Consider the following 23,100-nt stretch of genomic DNA (forward strand, 5'->3'; position numbering starts at 1 on the left):
AGAGACATCTTCCAGGGCAAGGAATGTTGGACGTGAGCCCAGCAGTGTGCTGTGTCCAGGAGGCCCCTCTGGGCAGTTCTCCCTTTCCACGCAGGGCTCACGTCTAATCTCTAAAAAGCCTTATAAGACCCAAGGTTTGGATCTCCTACCACCAGAATCCTAACACAGAAAACTTGAATTGTCACATATACCTTAGAGTTTGGACTTTTAAGAAAACACAGATACTACTGGAACTTTCCCAGCTGAGTTACTTGGTCACTTTTCCAATGCAAACCATGTGTCAGCACAGGTTTAGTGGTTCCCTGCTGTGGAGAGCAATAAGTTGTTGATATGGACATCAGTTTTGAGCAGTGGACTCAGAGTCCCTGTGGAGATGCCATACCCACCACTCTGCACAGGGTCAGCAGGGAGCGTGGCACTCAGGGCAGGGGTTGACACCACTCATGCGAGCACTGACTTTTTTTTTGTGCTGAATGATTTTATCCTCTTTAACTTCAGGGGAGACAAGGTGTTCTTTCCCACCTGAAATTGCTGCTGTGGGAGCTGGAAGCAGAGCTGCAACTCTGAGCTGCTGTGCCCAGCGTGGGTGTCATGGGGTGGCTGTGCTCCTGCCAGCTCTGGGTTCCTGGCATTTTTGGGTGTTTGGGAAACCTCAGCTACTTCTGCCAGAGCCAGCATCGAGTTTTCCCTCCTTCCCCATACCTGTTCCTCCCTTGGGTTTCACTAAGATGTGTGGTGTTAGTGGCCTTGAGTGGTGCTGGACCACCTCCCCATCGGGGCTGCCCAAAGCCCTGCTTCCGCAAGACTCCTGGCTGGCACTATGAGGGTTCTTGTTGGGGTCACCAAAAGTGTGCCCAGCTGCTATGAAAACTGTTGGGAATCTTGGCTTCAGTTTTTTATTCTATGGTAGGTTGTATAGATTATTTATATCATCATTTTGAGGGACTAATGAAGGCTTATTGTAATATAATATTAGTGAAACCATGGGATTGTATGAAAATACTACACAAAAAATAAGAATATTTTGCTGATTGTAAATTTTTGTGGGGAATTTTGTGATAAATTGAGAATTATGCTTATTAGAATCAAGCCAGCTCTTCCAGAATTTATTCTCCAATTCTGTCCTATCATTTACTTCTTACTACCATTTACCACTTACTACTTAATTTTACACTCAGAGGTTCAAAAACATATTCAAATGACACACATTTCTCATTCATGTGGTGTGTTGGGGTACAGGGGCTTTGGAGATTCCACTCATAGGGATGTGCATGGAGCCGCGTTCTCATGGGCAAGTTGCAGGCTCCAGAGTGTGTGGAAGTAGGCAGCTTCCAGAGTTGTTTTGGCCTGAGGTTCCTTGTTGCTGGCCTGGGGTGAGGATGGTCTTGGCCAGGGTGTGCAGAGAACCCTGAGTGCCTGTGTGCAGAGCTCTGGAACGCCAGCTCCTCAAGGAGGTGGGCTGGGTAGCCTCCTGTTGCCTGTCCTGGCTGGTCTGGACTGTCTGAAAACCATCACCCTCTACTTGGGAGGAAGAGGTGATAGATGAGTGTCCCCTGCTAGGGGGTCTTGACCCAACCCTTTGCTCTTCTCACACTCCACCACGGCCCCTGCTCTGAGGCTTTCATTTGATCGAAACAATGTTTTCACCCATTCTACTTTAAACTGGCAACTCAGGTCAGTGCAGCACTTAGACTCTGGGGGACTTTAATGAAAACACTGTTTCTTCTGTGCAGAGGGACCAGGGGTGCTAAGGTCCTGTGTGAAGGGACAGTGCCGTATTTGCTGTCTTACTGTGTTTTTTATGCTAACCGCTCTACTTTTTTTGTGGAAGACCAAGAAGAGTGAATGTCAGAGGACTTGCTGCTGAGAGGTGCTGCGAAAGCCTCCAAGTGCTGCTTTCCAGAGCCAGGAGGCGAGGAGGGTGGTGTGGCTCCCCAGAGGTTTCTGAGGGATGTCTAAGAGATGAGGCTGCATTGGCAAGCCCTCCAAGAGTCCCTAGGTGGTGGGTGACAGGAGGAGGGCCGACCTTTGAGATGGGCTGGGGCCACCTCTGCCCTCATATTCATACCATGGGGGGCGCACAGTGGCTCCCCACATCCCAAGGTGGGCAGCCACTCCTGTACTTCCTCAGATGTTGAGTTTACTTTTAAAAATACACTATATGTGTCACTTATTTGGTATTTTGAATTTAAATAACTATTTATTTTTTATGTCCTGACAACTTATATATAATGTGCCATAACTGCATAAACATGTTCTAGAGGTAAGGTTTCTAAGTGGAAAAGAGCAAATTTTTATATTCAATAAAATCACATGCCTCCAGGTGCAGCATCTTACTTCTACGTGTAGTTTTTCACTGTTTGGGAACTAGTTGCTTGCCTCTGTGTGAAATGATTTAATCAGACTTTCCAGAGTGGCTTCAATGCCCAGCACGCCCAGTAGGGTTCGGAAGCTGAGAGGAGCAGTTTCTATGACTCCGTTCTTGTCCAGTTCCAGGGCTGTAAAGAAAACAAACTGGGTGAGACGCTTCACCGAGACAATGCCCTCATTCTCTGCTGGCCACACTGAATGGGAAGGCAGGACGACTGAATCATGACCTTGAACAGAGCACTTACCCAAAGGCCTGCGGCACAGACATTGAGCGCTCAGCCTAGGAGGGCCGTGGGGGAGCAATCCCCCTTGCCTGTGCTTTTTGAGTGATTATGGACAAAAATATTTTGAAAACTGATTTAAAAAGTACATTAATGAAATTTTTGACTTTTGATTCTTGCCATATAAACCCAGATGAAATAAGTAGGTGTCTGTGTTGAGCATAGTGAGAAATCACCAGAACATCCCTACCTTGCAGCGGCACTTTGGTGAGAAGATCCAGCTTTGGCAAAACCTTCCCTTCTTCATCTATTTGTATCCTCCAAACAATTACTAGTTCAAACCTGAAAGAGGTAAGATGCATTGCTAAGTGCTCTTGAAATCAGACTAAACTGTATGCAGCACCTGCCTCTCTCTAGAGGAGAGGATGCCCACCCAGGCAGGAGTGCTGCTGTCCTCCCAACCATCCTGGGAGTTCCTGCCCTTCCCCAAGGCCGTGCTCAGACTCTCCTGATATTAAAGACCCACAGATGAAGAGAGAATATGGCCAGTGAAACATGAAAAGATGTTCAACATCATGAACAAACAGGAAAATGGGAACTAAGACCATAGTAAGATACTGTTTGTACCCACTGCATATTAGCGTGATCATACAAGTGAAGTACAGGATATAGAGCAATAAGAGCTTAAAAATTACTGGTGGGAAACATAACTTGATACACTACTTTGAAAAGAATTTGGCAGTGATAGCTGAATCTGCCCTATGACCCAGGAATTTCACTTCTAGGTATATGCCTAAGAGAAGCTTGTGTACTTGTGTGCCAGAGGACATGAACAGGAATGTTAGAAATAGTGGAAAATGATGAATAACCCAAATGCCCAAGACCTGAAGAATGCAGAAATACATATATTCACCTAATGGAGTGTAAGCACTGAATATGAATGAACTACAGCTACATGCACCATCAGAGGTGAATTTTGGAAATAATGTTGAATAAGGCAAGTTCCAGAAGCTTACATAGCTACAACACCATTTTAAGAAGCAAAACATCTTTAGGCACAGGTCACAGAAGCACATCCTGTCCATGTGCACATAAAGGTGCCCATGGTGGGTGGAGGGAGACCCAGATGAGTTCTCCCCTCACTCAGTGCTTGCTGACTCCCCACATTTCTTGAAATAAGTTGGTGAAAATAGAGCTCCACCCCTCGTGGCCTCCCCTCCTTGGCCTCCTAAGGACCCCAGCAGTGAGACTGGCACCTTTTCCTTACAGACCCCGTCTGTGTTTAGAGTCCCCACATGGTCCCCCTTGTGCTCTCCTGCCATCGGCTGCTTATCTGTTATGACTCCACAGACATATCTCAAGATGTCAGTTAGGTGGTTTACATTTGTTTTCTATTTGTAATCCTCATTTTTAACAGGAAACGACCGTCTGGGTGTTGGGGAGGGACTTGGTGGGGCCTGTGCACTCACCCTGGTCGGCTGGGGTTCCTGATGCCCATGCAGCTGGAGGAGGCCCCCTCTGAAAGGTGCACAGCCTCTGGGTACTTTTCCTGTGGGGAGAAGAAACGGTTAGAGAAATCTGTGGGGCACAGGGACGCTGTTCCAGGTGACTGAAAAGAAGCAAGAAACCCTTTTCAGGTGTGTCTCGCATTCCCTGAAAGTCTTTAATTTTCAGGTGTGCCATTTTCTCATCCAGGCATCATGGCGTCCTGGCCATGGCCGTCCCCACTCCTGCCTTCTGTGGTCATCAGCACTGCCTGTTCTAGATCTCCACTGACACACAGCCTCCAGGATTCCACACCATCAAGTGCCCAGTGTTAACAGGTTACAGAACTCCATTCTGATTTCACTGGCTTGTCTACCCAGGGCCCCACAGCGTTTGGCCGACCTGCTTCCTTTGTCTGTGTCTTGTGACCTGGACAGCTTGAGGAGGCTGGTCAGGTATGCCGGCCAGCTGACCCACCAAGGTGATGGTGATCCTGATGACTGAAGTGAGGTGCTGTCTGCCAGGTTTCTCATTGTAAAGCAAATGTTTTTCTCTAGAGTGCTAGCATTTGGCCTTAAAAGCCTTTCAAACTGAGGCCTGTGGGCTGGTCCCCACCACAGTGGATGCTTCCACCATCTGTCCTCACACTTGCTGCCGAATGGCCCTAGCCTGCATATTGGTAACTGTGGGCACTTGGCTCCTGCACAGCCCGCACGGGGCCACCTGGACTCTCCCAGTGACCTGTGTGTCTCCCCCAGGCATGGTGTCTGGCTATTCTGGATAATAGGTTTCAGGGAGCGTGCTCTGCTAAAAGGTAGCTTCATGATGAGATCGTGTACCATTTTAGAGTCAAAAGTATCCTCTCTAAAATGGAAATGAAGTCGAATTTCACGAGTTTCTAGGCTTGCAACTCTAAAGTAGGGTTGGCTTTTCCCTCCATGTAATGTAATAGTTCTGGAAATGTCTGCTTCTATTATTTGTAGGGGGCTCTGGGAACCTCTAGTATTAGACTTGACTTGTAGATCGTTAGAATAACAAAGCTTTGCAAGAATCTGAACAGAATGTTCACAACAAATAGAGTAATGAGTGGCCCCATCTTCTCAATTCTTGGAAAAACTTGTTTTTGTTTGTTCTTGTGAGAACAGATTGCGGGGTTGGGGTGATATGATAGAGACTAAAAGTAGGCTCCACAGTAAGATTCTAAGTTCCAAAAGGGTCAGCTTTTGAAAGACACATTTTCTTTCCCTCTTCTCACAGCTCCTGCTGTAGAAACGGACACCTGGACTGATGCTGAAATCACATGTAAGCCCGGCCATGTCCCAAATCCAAACCCAAACCCAGCCATCGTGGCTGCCCCAAACCTCATGGAAGGAAAGTGAGGTGCGGCTTCCTCTGAGAAATGTCTGATCTAGCAGCCAGTCAGAGAAACCCCTCCTCCTGCAAGAGAAGGGGCAGGGCTGGAACTGTGGGTGAGCAGAACTTGCCTGCTTCAGAGGATGGGGCCTTCCTGAGGATGCAGGTACTTGATGGGCTGAAGAAAATCAGCTCCTGTCAAATGAGGTCTTGTGGGGACAAAGACGTGTCATAACCTTTAAAGGGCCAGCCACATATCAGTGAGTTTGTTGCCAGCGTGTGAGGCCAGTGTTCTCAGACCCCTGTGTGAGAAAGATGCTGATGGAGCGAGAACACGTCCAAACACCAAGCCATTCTGACCAAAGGCTGGGTTGGGCCTGGTTTAAACTTAGATGATTTCTAATTTCAGCGAAATAGTTTTTATGAGAAAATGTATACCTAAGTTTTTAAAATGGAAAGACTGCTGGGTGATTTTTAAACCTCAGGCTCTTCTAAATTAATAACAGCTGTATGAGGAATGTAAAGGAGAACATGTGAATGTGGCAGTGTAACTTCCAGGCTGAGCTGGAAGCACATGGCCTGGACCAGTTCCAGCCTGAGGCTCAAGGGCTTGGTCTGCTTCCAAGCAGACCTCACAGCCTCTCTAGGCCTTCTCCTCATGAGCAAAAGGAGGGTTTAGATTAGAAACTTTCTCTAAAAAAAATAAAATTTACTCTCTTTAGTTTTTAAAATAAAAAACCAAAAGTAGAAACACTAACGTTAGGAAGAGATCAGGCATTTAGTATGTGTTTCTGGAGACCTTTTAGGGGCTTGTGTGGAAAGTTCCTTTTTATACAAGTTAATAATATTGCCCTGTTTATCCAGCTTCATTCACTTGTCTGGTGACCTCAAATATTCAAAGCTGACAGGAAGAAAGCAACTAAAGGCTGAAGAGTAGCCCAGAGACGCAACATAAAAAGCACAGTCTAGATACCGTCAACGATAGTTAGAAATACAAAGGGTGGGTCTCGTCCACATGAGACATGTACAGGTGGCTTTGAGGGAGAAGACAGATAAGTTGTGAAATGTGATACAACTCTAAATGCAAAGTGGGCCTGAGGTCATAGCATAAGATCAGCATATTTCAATAGCGATTGAAAGTTTTACATATTACCATATTTGACATTCAGAAAAGCCAACTGAATCACCAAGAAAGGATTAAGATGATGTACTCTGATAAGGCAGCAATCTGGCCAATATATTTTAGAATATTTAACATGAAAAAATAGCTTCACACAAAAAAAGTTGACTGGAAAGTTATCAGCCTGACCTGGAAAGCACCTTAGATACTTCACATGCTGCCACTGGTGAAACTAAGGTCGAGGTCTGGTACATAAAGGGAGCAAATGGGAGGCCTGTGCTTCCCAGTGTTGTTGGGAAGGCTGGGAACAGGCTGCATGGTGCGGGTCCTTTGCACACACTGGGCCTATCAGCCTTCCATAGGAAGCTTGTTCTAAGCGGTGATTCAAAATGGATGTTTATTTAGCTGCTTGCCATATGCCTGGACTTTTCAGTCAAGAACTCTCCTGGTGTTTATGATAGAAAAAATGGTAGCTGTGAGAAAGTTGCCAATTTGTTATTCATCCCAGTTTTCTACCTGAGATCTACTCTGCTGTTGGAATGGCTGCTGGATGCTGGTCCAAAGGGAAGAGAGTTTTAAACAGAACTTTAGAGAAAACCAGCCTTGTGTTACGGATCAGTCATACCATCCCGCTTCACCCCCCACCCCCACTTAAATGAATGGGAAACCTTGAGTCTTTAGTTTAAATGTACCCCTGAGTGTCCATAGATATACTAATTCATCTTGACTTTAATATTTTCCCAAAGATTATGTCTGTCTGATTCAGTAATTTTTTTCCCTAAATTGAGGTATAATTCACATTAACAAAATTCATTCCTTTAAAGTGTATAATTCAGTGAGTTTTGGTATATTCACAAGATTATGCAACCATCACCAGTTTCTAACTGCAGAACATTTTCAGGCCCTCCTCCCCCGCCCCCGCCCCGTAAAGAATCCCTGTTCCCTTTAGTTACTGTGCTGTTGGGGAGAGGTGGGCATGGGTAGGAAGATGTGGGACTCCCAACACAGGTCAGTCTGTGGAAGTGCCCATGAAGATGGCAGAGGTGGAGGCCAGGTGTGGGGCAGGGAGCACAGGCAAGGCTCAGGGAGGAGGGAGTGGTTGACTATGGGGCTCCCTCTGTGGTGCTGGGACAAAGGTGTTGGTGGGGCCGTGAGGAATTATGCTGGATTCTGGTGGATGAAGAAGAATCCAGGATGAGGAAGGACACAGACACAGGCTGTTCCACAAGGAGCGCTTGTTGCCAGGAGAAGCAGGGAAACAGTGGAGCTGCCAGTGAGGGATATGAGGTGCTGGAATTGGGTGTGTGCAGATGGGAATGGGTACAAAGGATGATGGCCAATCCTCAAATCATCATGGCATTAGGACAGACTTAGGTGGATGGTGGCAGAGGCAGCTGATAAAGTTAATTTGTAAATCAGGACCCATAAAATGGAAGTTACCCCTGAGGCCTGGCCCACGGCACACATCTAAAGCTAAGTCAGCCTGCATATCTGGACAACACCTAACCCCAATCACAGTCCTCCAATTCAGCTTTAATGAGCTCACTACACCCTAGAAAAGGGGATCTCCTAGCCAATCCTGCCTTGTTTTTGTGTGGGCTCTTTAACAAGTCTATAAAACTCCCTTGGGAACAGTGTTCCCCTGCTTGTGAGGCCCTGGACTTCCCCAATTCATGGATTTTTTTCATTTGAATAAAACACATCAAACTTGTTACTAAATTGTATTGCTTTTGTCACTTGACACAGTACACAGACTCCAAGTTGCTGGGTGTAGGAAAAGGAGGGAGAGCCCATCTGCCTGTAGGCCTGGGTTGGGGCATCACCTGTAGCAGCTCTAGGCTGGGGGCCTGTGCAGCTCTGGGAGGGTGTGCGGCCAGAGTCAAGATAGGCATCCACACTGTGCCCCACACCCAAAAATCCTGAGACAACTGTTCCAGTTGTTCCCAACATCAGAAGGCTTAGAAATGCCTACAACATCCGCACTTAGAAGACAATTGTGCTCTTATTTTAAAGATGAAGCTAACAAACGTTAAGTGGTTCCTCTGCCAGTCACAGGTGCAGTTTCTTTTTTTTTTTAAACATCTTTATTGGAGTATAGTTCCTTTACAATGGTGTGTTAGTTTCTGCTTTATAACAAAGTGAATCACCTATATGTATACATATATCCCCATATCCCCTCCCTCTTGTGTCTCCCTCCCACCCTCCCTATCCCACCCCTCTAGGTGGTCACAAAGCACTGAGCTGATCTCCCTGTGCTATGCGGCTGCTTCCCACTAGCTATCTAGTTTACATTTGGTAGTATATATATGTCCATGCCACTCTCTCACTTTGTCACAGCTTACCCTTCCCCCTCCCTGTGTCCTCAAGTCCATTCTCTATGTTTGCGTCTTTATTCCTGTCCAGGTGCAGTTTCTTTACACACATTTTACATCTATATAATCACAGATGTCACATATGATGTTATGGAGTGAACAAGTGTACCATTTTGGGGCCTCTGAGGCCATTCTGCCCGGGTGGGACCCTCTGTTCTCTCCCTGCAGGCTCACTCACAACCATTACACCCACAGTCAGTCGTCCGTTTCTAGAGCGAGCAGTAGATAACATACCCATCACCCCTGGACACTCAGTGGGCATTTCCCGAAATGGGGCCATCTTCCTGCTTTACCAAAACATAACATTCCAACCAGAAAATTTCAGATGTCCCCAGCTCCCCTCTGTTCCCATCATAGCCCCTGCCCCCACCCCCAATCTCCAGTCGGTCCCTGCTTCAAGTCTTGGCGGTTTGGAGAGTGAGACCTCTTGGGCTGCAGATGGGCCTCAGCCCAGGTCTGACGTCGCCTCATGATGCTACATCAGGAGTGCCACAGAAATGCTGCTGTGCTTTTGGGGTGACCCAAAAGTCACCCTTTTCCCTCTGTAACTGGTATTTTCCAAGGGGACATCATGAGACCAGGCCACTGTCTGGCTCCTCAGTCAGATGTCCACTCACCAGCCTGGGCCTGCTGCTGCCTCACAGCTGAGTCAACCACATGAGCGTTGCCAAAGGGCGACAGTCTGTCTCCATCATTCCTTCCACATTGACGAGAAGATTTCCACCAGAAGAACGAGATTTTACTTCTCCCTTATTTATTTATTTTGTATCAGTATTGACCCTAATTTATTCAACAGGTATCAGTGTTTCTCCAAGGAGCTAAGACCTGGGCTTATTGCTCCTGGGGCTTCAGTGCATCCAGGCCCTCTCAGGGGAAAGAGCTTGGTAAGACAGGTTGGTGTGACACACGCACACACCATAGCCCCTTCAGAATCCTTCTGCACATGCATATTAACAAGCAGGCGATCACCCCAACACCTCAGTCCACCCCTCAGAATTCTCTAGCCTTCTTTCTTCTGTGGCTCTAAAATCACTCTATTCCTAGGAAGGAATAAAGTTTACACGGATAATCCTTCTACAACTTCCCTGTTTAGAATGGAAAGGGGAAGGTTAGACAAGCAAAATCAGTCATATATACAGCCAAGAAACATACACCATGCAATCAATCTGAAGGCAAGTGTACCCTTAAAAGATCAACCCCATTAAGATTACTAGACAGTAAGCATCACTTCAGGTGGGGATACATGTCCAAACAGTAGTTCTGTTTTTAAGATTGTTTATTTCATTCTAAGCTAATTGGGTAGCAATTGTATGCTTTTAAATGTAGTCTGTTCCCTCCTAGACTGATAATTAAAAAGGCAAGCCAAGTTGGTTTCTTTTAAAATAGTCAGAAATGATAATTAAGAAGCTGAACACACACACACATATAAACATAATCAATGCTAGAAACTCTTTAGAGGTAATTTCACAACTTTCTCTTCATAAAGTTTTTAATATGTAATTATGCAAGCAAAATAATGAAATGCAAGCAGATGATGAAAGTAATATTCCAGATATTCACTGGCAATTTTATCATTACTAAGGTTGAAACTCTCTCATTATTTCATAAATCTCAAAGTAATGTCCAAAGCATTGAAACTGATTATAATTTAAAGTAACTATGGTCTAATTAAAATTTTTTCATTGAATCACAGACTTTTTGAGTTTTTAAGGTGTTTAGTTTCTTTTTCAAAAGACAAATTACACACCCATACTGCCACACACAATTTATCGATCTCTTAACATTTGCAGGCCCTATGCACTTGACGTGCATTAGCTCATCAAATGTTCACAGCAGTCATATGAAACCATTGGTATAATGCCCATTTAAATGAAACTGAGGGGACTTCCCTGGTGGCACAGTGGTTAAGAATCCGCTTGCCAATGCAGGGGACACGGGTTCAAGCCCTGGTCAGGGAAGATCCCACATGCAGCGGAGCAACTAAGCCCGTGCGAAACAACTACTGAGCCTGCGCTCTAGAGCCCGCGAGCCACAACTACTGAGGTCTGCATGCCTAAAGCCCGTGCTCCCCAACAAGAGAAGCCACTATGCAATGAGAAGCCCACGCACCGCAACGGAGAGTAGCCCCCACTCACTGCAACTAGAGAAAGCCTGCGCACAGCAACGAAGACCCAACGCAGCCAAAAAAAAAAAAGTAAATAAATAAATTTAAACAAATAAATAAATAAATGGAACTGAAGCTTGAAAAATTAAGATACTTGCTCAAGATTGCACAACTAGTAAACTGATTCAAACCTAAGGAAATAGGTTTCCAAAACCTGAGCTCATAAAAATTCTACCATTTAACATTTCTAAATTCAAATATAGTTGTAATACACAGGTCAAGTGTGATTACAATCAACTTGTAACAGAATTCATGCTGGCAACTGATTTTGATGGTAGCAACAGAAACATTTTTGTTGGGAAACATAATAGCCCCTACAGGTTTGTTCATATATTCCATGTGGTATAAGACTTAAGTCCCCAACAGTAAAGGGCTCCTGATCTAGTGAAAGCAACTTGTTGTGTCTATTTTTTTTGAGGGGTGGGAGGGGGTGGCCCACACCATGTGGCTTGTGGATCTCAGTTCCCCAGCTAGGGACTGAACCCCGGCCACAGCAGTAAAAGCCCGGAATCCTAACCACTAGGCCACCAGCGAACACCCCTGTGCTTATTTTTATTAGAAGTCCACAGTTTTCTCTCCAGAGGAGTCAGGTTGCAGAGTCCAGGCCCTTTCTGGAGGTTCCTAGCTTTTTCACATAGGCCTTCTGTCAGGGTGAGGACGGACTGACTCTCATATAGACTTTCTACTAATTCTTCTCCTATCCATAGTCCCTCTATCAGAGCTTCCACAGAACAAATCAACTTCCTTCAAGGGTTAGGTCGCAGCTTTCTCTGGTCCTCATCAAACAACACACTGTTATCTGCTTCCTGTATGTTACTGCTGCCTTCCTCTGGCCTATTCTTCATCCTTGTGCAGTATGTCTTTTAAAACTCTCTACTGTCATTTCAGAAGGGTTTTAGCAGGGTGCCCAACAAAGGCAGTGTGTTTCAATTGTCCATTTTTGAGGCCTTTCATGTTTATATTTTCAATTTTCCCTCATGCTTGATGAATAGTTTGGGTATAGAATTTAAGGTTTAAATAATATTTAAATTACATTTTATATATAGAGCTAATGATATATGTCCAAACTTGTATTCTAGAGTCCTATGTTAAAATGCCTTCAGTTTTTAAAAATGGGAAGAAAATATATGAACCATTGTCAACTCATGTCTGTAGAAAAAGAGGAACCCCCCCCAACCAGGACAAAATAAAATAGGGCACAAATAATTTATGTAAATAAAATTTTAAATGGTTGAAATTTTGGGGGCTTCCCTGGTGGCTCAGTTGTTAAGAATCCGCCTGCCAATGCAGGGGACACGGGTTTGAGCCCTGGTCTGGGAAGATCCTACATGCCACGGAGCAACTAAGCCTGTGCGCCACATCTACTCAGCCTGCGCTCTAGAGCCCGTGAGCCACAACTACTGACCTGGCGTGCCAAAACTACTGAAGCCCACTCGCCTAGAGCCCGTGCTCCGCAACAAGAGAAGCCACCACAATGAGAAGCCCGTGCACCGCAACGAAGAGTAGCCCCCGCTCGCCACAACTAGAGAAAGCCCACGCACAGCAACGAAGACCCAACGCAGCCATAAATAAATAAATAAATGGTTGTATTACATCAAATCCTGCTGGTTTAAAGAAAAATAAAATAAAATGAATATTAGGCATGAGAATTAAAATGTGAGAGGGAAAACAAACCTTGGTAAAATAGTCCAAAGGACGCTAATAATTTATTCTATTTGCACAATACTTCTAACTTTGCCAGGTCTTTACATATTTAATCACAGGATGACTTTATGAGGCAGGAATATAAAATTATGTCCATTTTAAAAATAAGAAAAAAAAAAGGCTCAGAGACTTGCAAGGCTGCTCCAATGACCCCAAGCCCAAAGTAAAGAAGCCAAGCTGAGCTGGCCTCCTGACCCCAATGCCTTTCTCGAAGCAAATTTCAGGTGACCCACTAAATTAGGAAATTTAGAAAATTTAGAAAATTCTAGGAAATTAGAATCTGTCCTTTGGCTATTTTATCTTTAAAAAAAAAGCTTGACTTTGTTGGCCCACATCCTCTGTTTCCATTTTCTCTTATTGCTGGGCACATAATCCACCTTGGACAGTTGTGCAAGCCTCTGGGGTCCTGGGGCCCGAGTTCCCCTCCAGTCCATCAACACGATGTCTCTCTATTCCCAAATAAAGCTAAAGTTTGTGCAGGTCTTTTCCATTTCTTTGGTCAGCCTCAGCCTCTGGTATCAGCTCAGTGCTGATCAGAGTGAGGGAGGTCAGAGTGAATTCACCCTAAAACCAATAAGGCTTATAGGCTTCAGGGACCAACACCCCCCTCCTCATACATGGGCTCCTTTCAAGACCCTCTACTGAATTTTTATTTTAAAAACAAACTTTAAAAAAAGAGTTTTAGACTGACAGAAAAATTGGGAAGATAGTACAGAGTTCCTATATCATTAACATCTAATATTGGTGTGGTATATTTGTTACAATTAATGAACCAATCTTGGGACATCACTTTTATAACTAAAGTCTACACTTTATTCAGCTATCTTAGTTTTTACTTAATGTCCTTTTTCTCTTTCAGGATTCCCACCCAGGATCCCACATGACATTTGTGAGAGAGAGAGGAAAATTCACCTAGATTCTTACTCTATACACCTCCTTATGTCCTGCCATGGGTGTAAGTATTTTGCTTATTATTATTATTGTTTTTAATAAGGGGCTCCCATTTTTCCCTTAAAGACTCAAGAGAAAACGCATAGTTGTTTTTGGGGTCTTAGAATAACACATGTCTTGTCATCTGGCAATAATATAAGCATCCCCTTCAGGACTGGGCAGTAGGAAGGGGCCAGCTGATCCTGGGCTTGACTTGAGACTCAAAACAGGTAACAGGAGAGTAGCAAACATGGAAAATGCTTTCATGTATGCATTTCTCTACAGACCATCCATGAACTGGCAAAATGCATTCTGTAACAGTTCAAATTTTCAGCATGGAATATCTCTTAAATTGATTGAGGGCAGAAGGATTTTTTTTGCTGCCTTGTCCTGAAACTGCTTTATTCTCCTAGAGGAGCTCTTTATTTATTAGTTTTTTAAATGTTTGTTTATTTATTTAGGCTGCTCCGGTCTTAGTTGCGGCATGCGAACTCTTAGTTGTGGCATGCACATGGGATCTAGTTTCCTGACCAGGGGTCAAACCCGGGCCCCCTGGACCACCAGGGAAGTCCCTAGAGGGCCTCTTAAGTAAAAGTATTTCAAGTTCATCCTCTCATACATCATGAGGCCTACACACATGATGAACTTGGATTGACTAATTCATTCACTCAGAATGATTTGCAGAGTGTCTACTGTGTGGAGCTATTGTGGACTGTAGACCCATTTTTCTTTGCCTGGCAAGCTTTCTTATTACCCCTCCTCTGGTAACAGACCTGTCCCTGTTCACAGGATTGGCTCAGGTCATCACAGACTGTCAGCTCCTCACAAACAGCATATGATGTGTCCTGGGCCAACTGACAGGTAGATGCTGGGAGGACAAAATCTTTTCCTACAGGGGTTGCTCAGCAGACAGCCTCTTCCAGGTTGTATGAGGCCCGTGTGTTGTCCAGAGAACCAGCAGAGAACCGTGCAGAGATGAGGGCCTCACAATGGCAGGGAAAATCCTCTTATCTTGGTGTGATCCCCAAACGCAGGCAACCTTTCTTTGATTGTCTGAACTACTCCAGCCCTCTACTACTACTGGAGTGACTAACTTTCCCTTTTTAAAAAAATATTTTTTTATTTTTGGCTGTGTTGGGTCTTTGCTGCTGCATGCGGGCTTTCTCTAGTTGCGGCGAGTAGGGGCTACTCTTTGTTGTGGTGCGTGGGCTTCTCGTTGTGGTGTCTTCTCTTGTTGCAGAGCACGGGCTCTAGGCACGTGGGCTTCAGTAGCTGTGGCACGCCAGCCCAGTAGTTGTGGCTCACGGGCTCTAAAGCACAGGCTCAGTAGTTGTGGTGCACAGGCTTAGTTGCTCCGCGGCATGTGGGATCTTCCCGGGCTAGGGCTCCAACCTGTGTCCCCTGCATTGGCAGGCGGATTCTTAACCACTGCACCACCAGGGAAGTCCCTAAATTTCCTTTTTTGCTAAGCCAATGTGAGTTAAGATTCTGTCCCATCCTCTGTCACTTGCATTGAAAGAGCTCTAATAAAAACCACGGGCACTTTGTTAAATGCTGGGTATGTCCTGAACAAAATAACACTGAGCATCAGGAAAGTACAAATAAAAACCACACACCTGAATGGCTACAAACAACTGACAAAAGCGGTGTTGAAACTGAATTGAGCAACTGGAACCCTCACACCCTGCTGGTGAGAGTATAAATGGGCACAGTTACTTTGAAAAACTGTTTGGCAACACCTCAAAGCTGAACATACATCTACCCTAAGATTCAGCAACTCTACCCAACATAAACATGTACATGTGTCACCAAAAGACATGCACACAGCAGCACTATTTACAATTGCCAGGACCTGGAAGGGCCCAGGAACAGAATACTGGGTGAATGCTTTGTGGCTTACCCACAGGACGGAAGGCTACATGGCAACAAGGGGAATGATCACCAGTTATACTCCACATGGACGGACCTCATATGGACACCGTATGCAGTGACAGGTGCCAACCCCATCCTGTGGAGTCCTGTGGCAGGTAGGTGGGCCCTGGCCCTGGCGGTGTGGAAGAAATGACAGAAGGGAGCACAGGGGCTCTGGGGGCTGCTCTTTGCTCTGCTTCCTCTTCTGGCCAGTGGTTCTATGATTTTGAAAGAAATTATCCAACTGTATATTTATGATGTGTGCCCTTTTCTGTGTCTATATATTTCAACAAAAAGTTAAAATACAAAAGACAGCATCCCTGAGCCCATGAAGCATACGATCTAGTGGAGAAGACAGACATTAAACAAGTAAATACACGAATGCCTCCCCTCTGCCACTGCCATCCAGCGTGGAGAATGCTTTGTTCTTTTCTTCATCTGGAAGCTCTGTTGCCATCAAGATTACTTTGCTGTCTCTTTTGCATCTTTTCCAACTCTGTCATGTCTGTCCTGAAGAGCAGTGGCCATAAATGCATGAAATATTGTGTACAGATGTTCCAGGATTTGGGACAAAGAACATAAAATCTATTTTCTTTTACCTGATCTTCCTAAGTTAAGACTAGCAATCTGCAAGCCTTTCTTTTTTTTTTTTTTTGCGGTACGCAGACCTCTCACTGCTGTGGCCTCTCCTGTTGCGGAGCACAGGCTCCGGACGGGCAGGCTCAGCGGCCATGGCTCACGGGCCCAGCCGCTCCGCGGCATGTGGGATCTTCCCAGACCGGGGCATGAACCCATGTCCCCTGCATCGGCAGGCGGACTCTCAACCACTGCGCCACCAGGGAAGCCCCCCTTTCTTGATGTAGAAGTATCTGAAATATTGTTTTGGGAAGCAGTCAGTATGTCTTTTCTTGGGTCACAATTAATAGCCAAGGGCACATCTTTTTGTTTTTTTTTGGTTGCTGCGCAGCATGTGGGACCTTAGTTCCCTGACCAGGGATTGAGCCCGCGCCCCCTGCAGTGGAAGCTCGGAGTCTTAACCACTGGACCACCGGGGAAGTCCCCAAGGGCAGGTCTTTTGATAAGTATTTTCTGGATTTTTTTTTTTCTTGAAGGTCTTATCTTATGCACAGTAAACTTTTATTACTCGTATGTGTGCTCTGGATAATGTTTTCAGTGCATTCCCACCCTCTGGGTATTTCAATGTGTGGAAATGCTTAAAGTTGTCTGAAAATATGGAGATCTTACTGTTGACTCCCTCTTGGATCATTTACACAGAAGTGCAATTGTTTAACACTTCTCTGTTCTGAAAATATGGTCACATGATTTTGTTCAACTGGAATTAGTTGAATCACATTTGAAATAAAAAAGGGCCAAAAGCTGCAGCTTAGAAATTTTTGTTACATGAAAATTTTACTTGTAAAGACATTTGTTTGAACGTTTATAAGCTTTCTACTTATCTTTCCTAATCTCCTTCTATTAAAGTTCAGCTAACTTGTACATTTAAATAATATTTGAAGAAACATACTAAGTTCCAGAGGCTGAGGCTGACCAAAGAAATGGAAAAGGCCTGCACAAACTTTAGCTTTATTTGGGAATAGAGAGACATCGTGTTGATGGACTGGAGGGGAACTCGGGCCCCAGGACCCCAGAGGCTTGCACAACTGTCCAAGGTGGATTATGCGCCCAGCAATAAGAGAAAATGGAAACAGAGGATGTGGGCCAACAAAGTCAAGCTTTTTTTTTTTTAAGATAAAATAGCCAAAGGACAGATTCTAATTTCCTAAAGGTCATACTTTAGCCTCAGACAAACACATATTCCATGCTGTTTTAAATATCAAAAGCTGTAAGCAGAGCATTTACACATTTGTAACAGAAAGAGCGTTCTTTATTTACAAGTGCCATAAGCACTGAATACTAACCAGATGTAGTTTACTGCCTCTTATAAAGAAGAAAACATACAGAGACGAAACCAAAGTTTGAGCTTGAAAAAAGTCTTAAAACAAGTGGTTAACAATTTGTTATACTAACAGAACTAGAGAAGTTGAAAGCCCTTTGCTGAAGCATGCCTCCACTGACACACTGTTAGTGAACTTGCTTAAGCAGGGCCCTCTTGTTTCTTCCAAGAGCACTTGCAAATATATGGGCTTTTCTGCCCACACCTTTGTATGTGAAAGTGATGGTGTTCTGGTAGGATGTTCCTAAATGACTGGCCTGAAGACCCTGACTTATGCAAACATGGTTATGAATGTCTGAAATCATTTAATTAATTACAAGAGGAAGGTGATTACCTCAAACATGCTTTTCCGAAGTAACCAATCTTCAAGTTCTTGAGGCAAAAAATATAATTGGCCTTTTCTTTTGGGGGGTGGGGTGGGCAGTGATGGTGATACTGTGCAGTTCATGTTTATCAGAAAAATACACTATTTTAAACATGTTAAAAACACTGTAATCAAAGATTGGATAAAGACTAATAGAGTCAGGAAATGTGAACATATGGTTATTTTCAATTTAAATTACAACTAGACTTTGTAAGATAAGGTAGTTTAGAAAGGCATTCAACAACAATTTGAACTATCATAAATAGCTTGAAGTAAAATAGTTCAGTGTGAAAAACAGATCTGCAGGATGCTTAGTTTGAAATCTACCTTAAAACCATACAAAACCACTTCAGATCCACTAGAGTACCTATTATAAAAAAGACAGAGAGTGGCAAGTGTTGGTGAGAATGGGGAAAGTGGAAACCTCAGGCATTGTTGGTGAGATGTAAAATGGCACAGCCACTTTGTAGAACAGTTTGACAGCTCCCTTTTTCCTCTTTTTAAAATGTCCTTTATAAATTCTGAGATGATATATTCACGTACAAAGTAAAGTTATAATTGTTCCTTTAAACGCAGTCCCTCTTTTCACACAGAATCCTGTCATTCAAATCTGTCTGCACTGGGACAAACAACTGAGGATATCTGACAAGGTAATAACATTCTTCTCTTTAAATATAGCATCTATTTCATTCTCTCTGTCTGGAACTCTTATTAGATTACACTGAACCACCTAATTCCATGCTTCTTAACTGAACTCATTTGTTTTCCATCTAATTATCTTTCTGTTCTTTGGGTGGTTTCTTCAAATAAATCCTCTAATGTTCTCTTTAGTAATATTTAACGTGTTGTTTGACTTATCCACTGGTTTCTAAATTTTTAAAATTCTAATCACATTTAAAAAATTTAGAGTCAATTTGTTTCTTTTTCCAATAGGCTTTTGTAAAAAACTGTCCTATATTTTAAATTAGATCTATTTGTTTAGTTATTACTTTGATATCTTAAACCTTGTACTTTTTGTCCAGATTGTTCTATAATTCTCACTTAACAGAAGTTTGTTTTATACAATTAATGTATAATTTAAAAAATATTTTATTTATTTATTTATTTTTGAGCTGCGTTGTGTCTTAGCTGCGGCATGCAGGATCTTTTGTTGCGGCACCCAGGCTCTTTGATGTGGCACGTGGGCTTCTCTCTAGTCACAGCACGCAGGCTCTGTAGTTGCGGCGTGTGGGCTCTTTAATTGTGGTGCGCGGGCTCCAGAGCGCATGGGCTCAGTAGTTGTGGTGCACAAGCTTAGTTGCCCCGCAGCATGTGGGATTTTAGTTCCCCGACCAGGTATCGAACCTGCATCCCCTGCATTGGAAGGTGGATTCTTAACCACTGGACCACCAGGGAAGTCCCAATTAATGTATAGTTTTTTAATGTGCACTTGCTTCATCTGGGGTCATTTTTGTCTGTGACAGTTATGTATGTGTGAGAATTTCCCTCCAGGGAAGTTTCAGGGTGGCTTCTCTCAGAGCCTGGGGGAGTCCCTGTATCTACAATTTATATTCCTTTCCAGATTTGGGCTTCTACCTAGCCCACACGTAGGCAAGGTAAACTGAGACCTTGTATATATCTATGTCAGGGATCTGAAGAGGTGAGTTTCTCCACCTGCCAAGTTCCCTGCAGCTTCTTTGGGGTGGCTGGCACTCTTTCCTCTTCCTTTTTCAACTGACGGAAGTCTTTGAGGCCCCAAGCTCTGGGAGGAGGATCCACCCCAGCATCTGATGCAGCCCAGGCTGTCCTCCGTCTCTGACCCAGGGCCCAGATCTGCTCTGAGATGCTGTGGGCTGGCCAAAACCAGCTCCTGCTCTCGCTTTGATTTTTCTCCTTATTTCTGGCTCTCAGGACATTTTTACTTCTTTCTTTTGAGCTTGACTATGTACTTAAAACATGTTGTACTTAATCCAGAATTTCTGTAAGATTAAAATGGCAGGGGAGGGTACATATGGCCATCTCGGCCTGCCGTATTTCTTTTTTTTGTTTTTTTTTTGGCTGTGCCATGAGGCATGAGGGATCTTAGTTCCCCGACCAGGGATCAAACCTGTGCCCCCTGCAGTGGGAGTGTGGAGTCTTAACCACTAGACCACCAGGGAAGTCCCTGCCGTATTTCTTTAAGTCTCCTCTTGCTTTCTTTTTGGTGAGAAATATCACATTTTCATTTCTCTTTAATTATACAAGTAATTAACAAATGCATTCTCACTTTAAAAATTAAATGGTTAAAGCTAAGTTAAACTCTTCTTTGATGTAAGCCCAATTCTAGTCTCCAACCCTCTCTCCCCAGATGAGTATCTTGCAGATCTCTTCTCATATTACAGATCTCTATGGACCCACAGCAAATAGGAAAGTTACACCTCAATTAAATATACCTCAATAGAGAAAATTTAATAAATACAATCATACTATACCATATTGTTTTCGCATTTCTTTTTTCTTTTTTTTTTTTTTGGTGGTATGTGGGCCTCTCACTGTTGTGGCCTCTCCTGTTGTGGAGCACAGGCTCCGGACATGCAGGCTCAGCGACCATGGCTCACGGGCCCAGCCACTCCACGGCATGTGGGATCTTCCTGGACCAGGGCACGAACCCGTGTCCCCTGCATCGGCAGGCGGACTCTCAACCTCTGCACCACCAGGGAAGCCCTGCATTTCTTTTCTTCACTCAACAATGTGTATTGAAGAGCTTTTCCTGTGAAGATACAGTTGCTGTGTTCTTTTTAATGACTGTGTAGTATTCCACTGTGAATAATTTTCAAGGGTGTGTCAGCCTATGAGGGAAAACTTCCTCAAAGGAAGGGGGTGGGGCTTCCCTGGTGGCGCAGTGGTTGAGAGTCCACCTGACGATGCAGGGGATGCAGGTTTGTGCCCCCGGTCTGGGAGGATGCCACATGCCGCGGAGCGGCTGGGCCCGTGAGCCATGGCCAGTAAGCCTGCGCGTCTAGAGCCTGCGCATCCAGACCCTGTGCTCCAGAATGGGAGAGACCACAACATCAAGAGGCCCGCGTACCGCAAAAAAAAAAAAAAAAGGAAGGGGGCACTTTCAGAAGAAGGAAGGGAATGTGCTGGGCACCAGACAACTGATGTCCACCCTCTACTACCACGTCCTACCAGGCACTCATTGCTACATACTCTAAGTATGGTGTTGAGACCATTCCACAGACCATGATGGACACCCCCCACCAAACTTGGGGTCAGATGTCAACATTGATGGTTCCACACATTGCAAGAGGGTGTGAAGAGATTTATTACTCACATAATGAGGATTCTGGGAGGGAAGGGCAGCTAGTGTCCAGCTGTGGATGACAGTCATGAAATGAGCCAAGTTGGTACTGGGGGTGGGGGGCAGTGGAGTGGTGAGGGAGAGTCCCTGAGAAAATATGAGGAAGCAGGATTAATTACAGTGGTTTGATTCAGTCTTTGATTCCTATCTGATATGGAGCATAATGCTTGCATAGAGTTTATGATGGTTCAAGAAACTGAACTACGATGGATCGACTTGGAGGGCATTACACTAAGTGAAAGAAGTCAGACAGAGAAAGACAAATATGATATTACTTATATGTGGAATCTAAAAAATACAACAAACTAGTGAATATAACAAAAAAGAAGCAGACTCACAGATACAGAGAACAAATGAGCGGTTACCAGTGGGGGCATGGGGAGAAGGGTAATGTGGGCAGTACAAATTTTGGGTGTAAGATAGGCTCAAGGATGTACTGTATAATACAGGGAATATAGCCAATATTTTGTAATAACTGTAAATGGAAAGTAACCTTTAAAAATTGTATTAAATAAATAAATAAACTGAACTAAGAAGAGTCATTGAATTGTAGACAGAAAACATGGTCACTGCTAAGTGCTTGATCATTGCTAATTCTCCCTTCCGAAGACGTAAATAAGCCATTTTCAGCATGAAAGCAGTTAAAATTTACTTTCACTGTTCTGAATTACAGATATCAAATGGCATACCAACATAAATAGATGATGGCATGGCTCCTCCTGCAATCATGCTGGTGATTTTATAGTGAAAATATTGTTTGTTTCACTAAAGCCTGCTTGAAATTTGTCAGTTTAAAAGCAAAACAACTCTCAACCAGAGAGGAATTTGCTTTTTGTGTGTTATAACAAATGGTTTTTAACCACCTCTAAAAAAGAAAAAAAAACCTCTCAGTAATTTAAGTATATATTCAGAAAAAATTAAACAAAACAACCACAGTCCTTGAACATTGTATATAATAATTAAAGGACAATTCTCATGAGAAAGAGCTAAAAATTATATAAAATCTCAATAATCGGGACTTCCCTGGTAGCCTACCAATGCAGGGGACACGGGTTCGATCCCTGGTCCGTGAAGATCCCACATGCTGCAGAGCAACTAAGCCCGTGCAACACAACTACTGAGCCTGCGCTCTAGGGCCCGCATGCTGCAACTACTGAAGCCTGCACACCTAGAGCCGTGCTCAGCAACAAGAGAAGCCACCGCAATGAGGAACCCACGCACCTCAATGAAGAGTAGCCCCTGCTCGCCGCAACTAGAGAAAGCCTGCACGCAGCAACAAAGACCCAACGCAGCCAAAAATAAATTTTTTAGAAAATCTCAATAATCACTTATAAGTATTGTTATAAATGAAACAAACTAAAAAGAAATAATCAGTAAATATTTACTGACAGATTAATAGGCACAAAGCTTGCCTTAGGCTACACAATAGAGCACTCCAACAGTATAAAGATGTTCTTTTCAGGAAGTAAAGATAAATACATGCTGATTGAAGAAAGTTATATTAAATTTTAATAACTTTTCTCTTTCTTACAAAAGCTTTACCTGGGGTTGTCTATGTGAAAATACTTTTGTTAAATATGTTTAACTCTGTACTATATTATATCACCAACACCCAGCCAAGCTTTTATGACCTGCACTTGCCCTAGAGATCATAGTTGATAGGACTAGGGGTGAACACATGACCCAAGCTGGCTAAATCAGGTTTTCTGGAAAAATCTGAAATTGAGGGCCATACCACCAATCTGGGAAGTTGCTTGAACTGAAGGTAAATAGGCTTGGGTTCTTTGAGATGGGCCATTGGCCACATTCCTGTCAACACAGTGGGAGCTGTCC

At 43.9% G+C, this 23,100-nt stretch overlaps 1 protein-coding gene across 2 annotated transcripts in view; it reads right to left on the minus strand.

The window, feature by feature from the left end:
- Window positions 1-37: 37 nt before the first annotated feature.
- The window catches only part of CENPP (centromere protein P), a gene marked incomplete at its 5' end in the record, with an annotated part of 225,545 nt that continues 202,482 nt past the window's right edge, over window positions 38-23,100 (minus strand). For both annotated transcript variants that reach the window (XM_082655946.1, XM_082655945.1), the window contains 3 exons: window positions 38-2,498; window positions 2,842-2,933; window positions 4,061-4,140. In XM_082655946.1, the coding sequence (XP_082512072.1) occupies window positions 2,368-2,498; window positions 2,842-2,933; window positions 4,061-4,140 (303 nt within the window). In that variant the 3' untranslated portion in view covers window positions 38-2,367. The remainder of the gene's footprint in view (window positions 2,499-2,841; window positions 2,934-4,060; window positions 4,141-23,100) is intronic.

Source organism: Grampus griseus (genome assembly GCF_964374135.1).
Source record: "Grampus griseus genome assembly, chromosome: 6".
Taxonomy (NCBI): domain Eukaryota; kingdom Metazoa; phylum Chordata; class Mammalia; order Artiodactyla; family Delphinidae; genus Grampus; species Grampus griseus.